The sequence below is a fragment of the Lactuca virosa genome, chromosome 2 (genome assembly GCF_052849685.1).
Source record: "Lactuca virosa cultivar CGN04683 chromosome 2, Lactuca_virosa_CGN04683_v6, whole genome shotgun sequence".
In the NCBI taxonomy this organism is placed as follows: Eukaryota; Viridiplantae; Streptophyta; class Magnoliopsida; order Asterales; family Asteraceae; genus Lactuca; species Lactuca virosa.
The window spans coordinates 201,660,301-201,670,850 of NC_136427.1; the positions used below are offsets into that span (position 1 = coordinate 201,660,301).

Genomic DNA, 10,550 nt, shown 5'->3' on the forward strand with positions numbered 1-10,550 from the left:
ACTCAGTATAATAACTTGGAATTACTGATAAACCTTAATTATAGATTCATAATAACGACTATGACTATAATTAAAAGTTACACTTATCATGAACTAAGTCTAGCTTAAATTACAGAGGTTCTTGATGAAAACTGGAATCTAAGCGGGCACAATGTTGACTCGGGATTTCCTACTCGAAGGCCATTACTCACATGAGTACTCACGGGTGTCGCAGGGCTTCGCCGCAGGTCAAAAACGAGAGAAAAATGGCTTAAAGGTTATTTTGGGGCCATGTCGACGTGTCTCTCGGAGGAAGCGGCTCCCGACCATACTACGTGGCGCCCTCTCATGGTGCCACATCATTGGCGCGCGCCGCGCACTTTGCGCGTGCGATTTTCCAGATTTTTAAAAATGGTGTAACTTCTTCATACGAGCTCCGTTTTCGAAGTTCTTTATATCCCCGAAAAACTCTCGACGAGATCTACAATTCCATTTAGACTTCGTCCGCTAATTTTGACTTTATTTTGAAAAGCTATATTTTTAATAGGCTTAGACTGTTAAAGCCCGTTAAAAAATCATAATTTTCACATATGATATCCGTTCTCGACTTTCTTTATAACGACGGAACCATATGGGCGAGATCTTCAACTCTCGTTTAGATTGTTTATCCTAACAATCAACTGATCTCTACTTCGGTTTCTGAGTCGTATACTGTTGCGCTGAAACTTCAAAAAATCATAACTTCCTCTTACGAAGTTAGATTCGGACGTTCTATATATGCACGCTCTCGGTTTAACGACTACTATGACTTTTGTTTAGATCACTTAGGCTAAAAAGTAATCTATTGAAAATTCACTTTTTACGATACGTAAAGTCGTGTCGGTTTAATCGCGAAACTTCGAAGAAGCATATATTCTTCATATTGTCACATACACTATAACTTTGGTTAAGGTTATTTATCCTAAATAACCTTCTATCGAAAAATCATTTTTATAGCTTATTATATTTAATTGACTAGCCCGAATCTACAGGCGTTACACATCGCATCCATGGCATGTAGTTCGAAGATCCCTTCCCAGGTTTCTTGATGGTCCCGTCCATGAACTCAAATTTGTTCTTGGCGAAGAGAAAGTTTTCCATCTCTTGTGACCAATCGACATAATTGGTGTATGTGAGAACTTTGTTAACATGGAGTTTGTTTAGGGAAATCGAAAGGAAGGAGATAGTAGGGGGACTGTGATCGACTATTGTGTTGGAACCTTCCCTTGCATCGCCTTTGTATTTCGGTTCAACGCTTCCTGTCATTCTTCAAGTTCAACAAAGGAAGGTCTTGAATCAAAGTTCTAAAACATGTTCTGATACCATCTAGAATTCCGATTGTATCAGGGAAGTAATTCGATTTTATTGATTGCTTAATCAAAAAGCAATAAAACAAGAGTTTAAACAAGGAAGCAAAACAAACATCCTAAACAATAAGAAAAGATAACAACAAGAATACGTTATCAATATCTATGTTATCACTATCTAATATGTTTAGCAGATTTATACCAATAATACCGATCTTCAAGTACTATGCAAGATCTATAAAATGGTTTTACTTGAATGTAAAGTCTAAACCATTTTAGACATAATACGTGACGTTTATCCTTAGCAAAATAACATTATCCTTATGTTTATAGTTAGATTTGTTAGATCCGACACTTCTATGATAAGGAATCACCGGGGCAAGAGGTGAGAAACAACTCACCAACACTCCTTTAGACGTGCCCTTTCTTCTTTTAACTTGCTTAAGCTAAAATGATTAGGTCTTCTAGAATTCATCTAAGCTTTAGCAAATTCTCATATTAATTTTGGGTATGTATGCTCTTCGGCTAGATACATGGTTGCTGAGAGCAGTTTTTATCCTTAATTGATCTTTAGTCGAATTCCTTTAGTCTGTTATCTTAGTCTGTTGTCTTCAAGGAACTATATATCTTCAACTTAATGGGATTCAATTTTTAGTTCAATGGTCAGATATCTTGAAACATCCCTCTCATGGGTGGTTTTAAAATAGTTTAGTAAATTCAATTAAAATTTCCAATCTTCTGAAATAGTTAATAGTTTGCATAAATAAGTTGGTCTAAATATTAAAAGTTCAACAATGTTTTGAACACCAAAAAAGAAACAACCAATAGCAAAACATAAGTGTGAATACAATGGAGGGTTGTGCTCCTCTAATTCCCAAAGTCAAACCCCCAAAATAGCTTCAAAAATACAATCAAGGTCCTTATGACCAACCCTTTTGAGAAAGATATTTCAAATTTGCAACAATCTACAACATCATAATATAAATGTTTAGACAAAAGGAAGTATGCAATGCACATAGCACAACTATACACCTTCAGCATATATCTGAGAAACAAACAAGGTACTATAGGCCATCACACTAAGATCACATGTGGGTTATAACCCTCTCATACACGTGAGAGCCGTTTAGAATGCTACTCACAATCCTTGTTTAGGGTATTCTAACAAGTTTAGGGGTCTCAAGTTCAAGTGGTTACACAAGTCGTATGAATATGTATTGGAAACTAGGGCTTGGGGTAGAGGTTCGGGAGTGGAATGAGAAATCACAACCCAACAACATCGTATGAAGTTGGTAAGCTAATCATTTTTATAAATCGTAGGCTAAGGCAATGGGGCATAAGCCCACATGGACAAAAGTTGATATAGATACCCACATCAAAAAGAGTTCAAAGGAAGAAGGTTGAGAATCGATTAGGCTATACGGAGTGGTCCGTGAGTTGCTCCTGTGAGATGATGTGCCAACCACGTCACCGGTGGAGCACCATTTCCTATACCTAGTGAGATGAAAGTAGAGTGACTTGGCTTGAGTTGGGCCATTTACAGTCACAAAGGAGAGAGAAACTCCCTCTCTTTATATCACTCTTCTTCCCCCTCTATCTCTCTCCCTCCCGGTGAGTATGTAGTGAACATCATTTCCCAACCTCGATGAGTGTCATATAAAAGGGTGATTGGCTGATGTGGCTAGCTCCTACGCATTGAGCACTCCGGTTAGCCTTAGGGTTGATTGGGAGCTAGTGAGTGGAGAGTCGATTGGGAGCCGGTCTAAGGGAGGAGGGAGTCGTTCCCTCCCAACCCACCGAATCCACTGTCACATCAATTTTTCTCTTTTATTTTTCTTCATCTTTCCGAACCCACAACACACGGAAATCATATCTTTTTGAACCCACTCAACCCACTCAATTAAAAAAAATACAAAACAACTAAGGTACAAGTTTTAAAACACATGGTACAAGAGAAAATAAGAAAGAGAAAGCAGAGAGAGATGATGAAGTGGGTTAGTGAAACCAATCAACCCACTCGTTGAAGCGGGAGTGGTACCGCCGATAACTCTATTGCTAATTAAGATTTTACATTTGATTGTTTTGTATTTTTTTTTTTAATTGAGTGGGTTGAGTGGGTTCAAAAAGATAGGATTTCCATGTATTGTGGGTTCGGAAAAATGAAGAAAAATAAAAAAGAAAAAGTGATATGGCAGTGGGTTCAGTAGGTTGGGAGGGAATGACTCCCTCCTCCCTAAGGAGTGTAATATCGACACATATATGATGATATGTGTAACTTATCTTTCTTCTTTTGGATATTTTGTTTGATGTATTTATTTATTTTCTCAGGTTTTAATATAATAATAGTCGTGTTATTTAATAAATTGTAGGAGTCGGAATGTGAAAGTTGTGAAAGTTATGGCGGCGATAGAAAGGAAGGCCAAGTTTTTAGGGTAGGATTCTTGAATCTCAGTGTCGAAGACACTTTGAGGGTATGACCCATCCTCCCAGGATTATGCCCTATCCCAGTAGAAGGTATACTTATTTAGTTATTGTGTTCTATGAATAAGAAATAAGCATAAAAATAACAATAACAAAACCTTAAGTCTCATAAGAATGGGATAATGGATAACGTCGGCAATCAAAATTGTTTCCAAATAAGACCTCCGACATGCAAAAGGAAAGAGAAAAATACAAGACACTGTTTAATAAAGGGAGGAGACATTAAGGGATGTTTAATTAAATTTGAATAAAGGCAAGAGATTGTTGCGGTAGGAGTCGAATACGTTGCAAGTTGATGATAAGAAGGTTGAATCAATGGAAAGTTAAAAATCTTCATTAAAGGGTTGAATGAAAAAACAAAAAAATAAAATAAAAAATAAAAAATAGTCCTTCATTTCTGATTGTATGATAAAAAATAGTATGTTGATTAGCAATCCATGGCCCACTTCTCTTTGGCCAAGTTCTTTTGATTTTTTCGTTATCCCGCTATTGATTTCATAGTCAAGGTAACACCTCACTTACAGAATCTCACATTTTTACTGTTAGGACAAACATACAGGAACGATCTTTTACATCTTCAAACGGAAAAAGGTCTATATAATATATATATCTCAAAAATTTAGTCGGTATAGTTTTCATACTAGCTTCCTATCTTCAACCCAAAAAAAAAAAACATTAAAACTAAGAAAACAAACATCAATTTATCTTATTAACCTAATGAACATAATTGGAATGGGGACAACTTGAACAACCTTTTTGTTACCTTTTCTATTCACACTTGATTGAGCGGTAGATGTGGCGGACAAAGAACAAGGCGGCACGGAAACCGATCATGCCGAGCATGAGAAAGAAGCCGTAACAAATGCAAGCCATGTAACCGAAGAAGAAGGATGTCTGCATGAATCCAGACATGTCAGATCTCTCATAGTAGTAATACAAGCAATACCCGTAGATGAACACACCCGTTGACCCTCCACATAGGAAAGACCTGAAAAAAATAAAATAATTCAAAAAGAAATTATATTGAAAAGGTACGGATTCAAAAGGTAAAAACTAGACATACCTCCACCACCATTCATGGTCCTCAGCAGCAAGTTGGAAATAAGTCAAAGCAACAGTGATGAAGGCAGTGACAATCAAGAGAATGATGAAAACAATAAATAAGATGCTGTAAATGGTGTAAATTCTGTGGCCCCACACACTGGCGAAGATGTAGTAAAGCTCAATGTAGATTGCACTGAAAGGGAGAAAGCCAGCCATGGCCATTTGAGGGATGGTTTTTCTGTACCATGGGAGAGGTGGAATCTCTCTGGGATACTTTGTGGTGCGAACAGGAGCTTGGAATTCAGCTTTGCTGTTTTTTCCAGCAATACCCCCGAGAACAAGTAAAGGTGATGTCACCAAACTCCATATTAAAACAATCACTACAATTGTCCCAAAGGGTAGTGCAGCTGTGGCTGTGTATGCGATTGCAACCGTGTTTAGGAAGCAGAAGGTTAGAAAGAGGGGCCCACAAAAGAGGCATCCAGTTAGCAGTAGGTTTCTCACCTGTTGATGCGAGATGTTAGATTTTAAATAAAATGAAGAAAAGGGTATATTGGTAAATTCGTATCATACCCAGTTGCTTCCTTCTAGCTGGTGATAGAAAGAGGATGCAGTGTATCCTGCAATCCCAGAAGTAAGAGCATATATAACAACCAATGCAGTGAATAGAGCTCCTCGATTATATGGATAAAATACACCCACAAGTGCGAGTATGAAGATAAAAAGTGCTCTGATTAAAAAAAAAAAAAAAAAGTTATCAATATTGAGAATTGAATATTGTACTAAAAATGTGGAATAATTAGTTTACTTACAGAGCAAATAGTTGGGTCCCAGAACCAAGGGCAGCAGCAAACAAAGACTTGTACTTTGGATACCTAAACACATCACCATGAATGTACTTCCATCCAGTCTCCTCTTGATCATCAGCTGCCTCCTCATCATGAGCATACCTGTGTGTAAATAATATAATTAACAAGGGGTAAAAAAGGAATGTATGTAAAATAAATGGATGATATTATTCCTTAGTCCTTACTTAACAAAGTCGTTCTTGAGGACACGCATAAGAATGGTGGCAAGAAAACCGGTTAAGAGAAGAACAGTGACACATGAGTTGATAATTGAAAACCAGTGAATCTCCAAATGATGTGGTTGTGAAGAAGATTGAGAGTATTTCTCCATTCTATTCTCAAAAGGAATATTTGTTTCTTTCCATCTGACTGTATACATAAACTCCACCTCAACTTCTTTGTCTTCAGTGAGATCCACCACAGCATTAGGATCAGCTTTCGCGTTTATCTCTATGACACGATCTTTATTGTAGAGGATCTCGAAGTGAAGATGTTTAAAAAGGTAATATCTTTCCTCGCTAGGGTCATTTTTGTCTTTTTCAACTTTCCCTAGAAAGCCCCAAAAAGGCAAGTCATCATAGTACATTTGGAAATAATAGTCCTTGGTGACAGCACTTCGGAATTTAGCTACTTCCTGTTTTGTAAGTTTTTTCCTGCAAACAATTGCAGAGTCTTTTTCAACCATGAAGTCAAGTTTATAAGGAGCACTGACTAAACGGTCTCCATTTAGTACTTCACCAAGAGCTTCAGGTTTCTCCTTTAAATGAGCTGCAATCAACATTTGCATCAGTGATGTATAATGGCAAGAACAGTAGGTCAAAGAAACAAATAACAAAAGAATGATACAATAAGAAACAAGCACACACACCTGGTAAACAGAAGGGTAGATCAAAAAAGCGGTATGTTTCACTGTAGAAGAAGATAAAGTGATGAAATGAGGTTTTAAGAAGCATGCATATAAACTGAATATGCTGAATAAGTTGAAGGTTCTTCAAATTTGAAGAAATCAAATGCATTTCATAGAATACACACAAATTAGTAATCCTAAACCTACACATTCTCTAACTAAGAGTTCTAGGGCCTATTCCTTCTGTATGTCATGTCAATTTTACCTTGTAGACACTCAATAACATGAGAAAGTTCATCAAGGACCATTTCTAGTTTTCTGCATACAGATTTCTGAAATTTCCCTTACGAATAGTGCAGTCCTATCTCTCATTTCAGTTTGGCTAACGAATTAACTACCCAACTCTTTTCATCCCCTTAATTTGTGCATTATAAGCTGCTCATAACTTTGTGCATTTTCTTACAATGCAAACACGAATTAGCTGAACGATCATCGACCAATCTAAAGTTCATCCGATAAAACTTGGAACTAAGCAAATAAAACCCTGATTATCGTAACTGAAACTGAGATCCAGCAAATTACAAACACGGAAACCCTAATTATCAAAATAGATCCAATAAGTCAGTGCAAGTAGTAGCAAGAAACATAATGTGAAGAAGAAAACGCATAAGACAGAGATCCAATCTACATATAGAGGATAATGCCTACCTAGGGTTATGGAAAGGACCGACTTTGTTGGCGTAAATTGGGACTTCATCACCAGATTTGTATTTGTGATCTGAGGTATCCGATTGAACTTCTTCAATGCTAAAAGCCACTAGTACCGCCACCAGCAACCACCATACCACCGACATTTTCTTCCACATCTTAGACATCTGATACAGTGGACACCAGTAGATGCGATCTTTTACATGTATGTCAACATATATCAGGTACCTTATATACTCCGGCAATGTTTGTTGAAGGGGGTTATCGTGTACTTTTCGAAAAATTGAATTTTACATAAATGGTCCCTCACGTTCTGTTTCTATACTTCAATGACCAGCATCTTTAATCATGCATTTTAATCGATCGCATGCATTCTTTCGTAAATAACTTCATAGTTTTTTGGTACGAATTGCAATAAGATGGATCATTTTACAGAGAAACTTGATTAACAAAATGAATTTGGTATATTCATAAAACAACACAATAATAATTAAAAGCGTATTTGTGTATATTTTAAACTCAAACCGTGTTTTATGTGGAAATGTGTTAAATTGCAACAAACTTTATCATTTTTATTTAAATATGTAACATATTTTATTTTTTATTCGGAATAGGTTCAACATCTATTTTTTACCGATCTAAGCAAATATATAACATAATAACAAGTTGGACCATTTAGCAATCAAGTTTATTATGAATTGTCAAAAATATCGAAGTCTTAGAAATAAGGGTGAAGAAGCGATTCAACTTGAAGACTTGAAGTACGATTGTCGAGTAGTTTAATGACTAACAGCAAGGTTGTAAAAATCGTTCGGCGGTAGCTCGGCGGTCGACTGGCGATTAGTGATTAATCAGACTCGGCGGGGATTAATCGGAGACCCTAAATTATTAATAAAATTATTTAAAAAATTAATATTTCCTAAAAAATTAAGTATTTGGAAATTTTAAATTTTAAAATTTTGAAATTTTAAAAATTTTAGTATAATATTTTAAAATTTGAAAGCTTAAAATTTTAAAATTTTGGTGTAATATTTGAAAATTATTTTTTTTTTGAATTTTTTAAATATTTCCCGCCTATGACCGCCGAGGACCGTCAAGCCCGAGTTTGACCGATTTTGACCAATTTCCGCCAAACACCCTAATCGTAATCGGTTCGAGGCCGCCAAGCGATTAATCGGCCGTCAAGGCCGATTTCTGCAACACTGACTAGCAGCATCCAAAAGTTTAGAAAGGAGGGTGAAGATGAAGGGATAATGATCAGGGGCGTAGCCAATATAGGGCAAGAGTGGGTTTGGGCCCACCCACACAAAATTAAGGTTATATATATATATATATATATATATATATATATATATATATATATATATATATATATATATATATATATATATATATATAGGGAATATACATTACAGCCCTACCTAAACTTAGGTACTAAACTTGTAGCACCTGGTTCCTGGTATGTAAATTTATCTAAGTATTTTGCATTTTTAGCCTTGGACTCGGCGAGTTGTAGGCCCGACTCGCCGAGTAGAGCCGGGACATGGAACACGTTTAAGTTGGCGACTCGGCGAGTCCATATTCTGGACTCGGCGAGTCCCCGCTGTCTGGTGAAACCCTAATTCCAAGGGTTTACACCCTATTTAAACCAACCTTATGCGCCCCAAGCTCGCCCCCATTCACCCTCAGAGCCCCCTATATCGTTCTAACATCGTTCCTTGTGAAATTGAAGTGCTTGGTGTGATTTCTTGAAGACTTTGAGAGAGAAAGGAGAGTAGATCAAGAGGAGAGGAAGGAGGCCAGGCATCTTGGTGTTATTTCAGAGATTTCCTTGAGGTATAACTCAGTTTCCCTCTGTTTTCATGCTTATAGTCCCTTAGAGCTCCATTAAAGTCCTTCTTGAGCCATTTCCAAGCTTGGGTATGAACTAGGGTCTGTGATAAGCTGATTAACCTTTAGATCTAGGCATGATTGAGCTCCAGGAGCTCGGATCCACTGCCTTTATGAAGCCATATTGCATGAAAGCCCTAGATCTACTCTTTTAGTGCATTTTGAGCCCTAAAACCTTCATTGGTGTTTATTTACACGTAAAGTTGGAAACTTTACGTGTTAATCAAGCCCTAGGAACCTAGATCTACGTATGGAATGAGCTGGATCCAAGCAAAATCGAGTATATAATAGTGGCATGTGGCCAACTCGGCGAGTCGTTCATCGGACTATGCGAGTCGAGTCGTGAGTCCTCGAGTTTTCCCCTTTTCGTGTTGCTGAGTGGAGTCGTGAGTCATGGGGGGGGTGACTCAGTGAGTCGGAAGCCAGACTCACTCATGGAGGAACTCGGCGAGTCAATGCCCTGACTCGGCGAGCCTCAAGAACAGACTCGGCGAGTTGTTCATACGACTCGGCGAGTTGTTCATACGACTCGGCGAGTCTCAGCATAGAATGTTCTTCGGTTGAAGATGAACTCGACGAGTTGTTCATACAACTCGGCGAGTAGGATGAAGGACTAGTGGTCATCGGTTTAGAAGGAAACTCGTCGAGTCAATGCCTAACTCGACGAGTAGAGACGAGATTATGGTCAATCGAGTGGATAGGGACTCGGCGAGTTGGCAAGCCAACTCGGCGAGTCGGGTCAACTGGAAGTTGACTTTGATTTTGACTCTTGGTTTAGTTAGGGGTAAATGGTCATTTTACCCTGAGGTCGGTTAGCAGTATTTGACTGAGTCTTTTTGTGGGAATTATAGCCTGAGGATTTCCGGAGCAGCAGCAGCAGAAGTCAGTCAGTTCCCACGCAGATCAGCAGCCACTTTGAGGTGAGTTACCTTCCAGTAGCGGTGGGTCTACGGCCACAATGCCGGCCCACCAATAGGAGTTACATGATAGATGATTGTCTCTGTGATATTCATCTAGGGTTGTTACTACCTGTGATATGTTTATGTGCTAAAATGATATGATGCTATGTACTAGTGACAGTAGGGGGAGATAGTCCCCAGATTACCGGCCGATAGGGTCGAAGGGGCGGTCGTGCCCAGCCATGCTAGATAGATTATGTGATAAATGTGTTATGTGGTAGTAGTAAGGGGGTGAAATAGTCCCCAGTACCCGGTCGAGAGGACCGAAGGGGAGACCAGCACCCAGATATGCTAGTCAGTACCTGGTCGAGAGGACCGAAGGGGAGGCCAGCTCCCAGATATGCTAGACAGTATCCGGTCGGGAGGACCGAAGGGGTAGGTCGGGCACCCAGATATGTCGGACAATATATGTATGTTATGTAACTGTATGGTATGTGGTATGATGGGG

The 10,550-nt window shown here is 38.4% G+C and overlaps 1 protein-coding gene across 1 annotated transcript; it reads right to left on the reverse strand.

The window, feature by feature from the left end:
• Positions 1 to 4,324: 4,324 nt before the first annotated feature.
• On the reverse strand, positions 4,325 to 7,468 carry LOC145160021 (transmembrane 9 superfamily member 3-like). Its single transcript, XM_079079082.1, has 7 exons — positions 7,254 to 7,468; positions 6,567 to 6,607; positions 5,884 to 6,466; positions 5,663 to 5,800; positions 5,424 to 5,580; positions 4,870 to 5,354; positions 4,325 to 4,794 (listed from the first exon to the last, which is right to left on the reverse strand). Exons 1-7 carry the CDS (start codon positions 7,418 to 7,420, stop codon positions 4,575 to 4,577), a joined length of 1,791 nt encoding a protein of 596 aa, XP_078935208.1. The 5' UTR covers positions 7,421 to 7,468; the 3' UTR covers positions 4,325 to 4,574.
• Between the last annotated feature and the right edge of the window lie 3,082 nt (positions 7,469 to 10,550).

Bases quoted from the DNA above. Each gene is read 5' to 3' on its own strand.
- LOC145160021 (XM_079079082.1), bottom strand. From the start codon at position 7,420: ATGTCTAAGATGTGGAAGAAAATGTCGGTGGTATGGTGGTTGCTGGTG. The intron at 5,581-5,662 runs GTAAGTAAACTA...TTTTTTAATCAG, and splicing joins GGGACCCAACTATTTGCTCT to AGCACTTTTTATCTTCATAC. The intron at 4,795-4,869 runs GTATGTCTAGTT...TATTTTTTTCAG, and splicing joins GACCATGAATGGTGGTGGAG to GTCTTTCCTATGTGGAGGGT.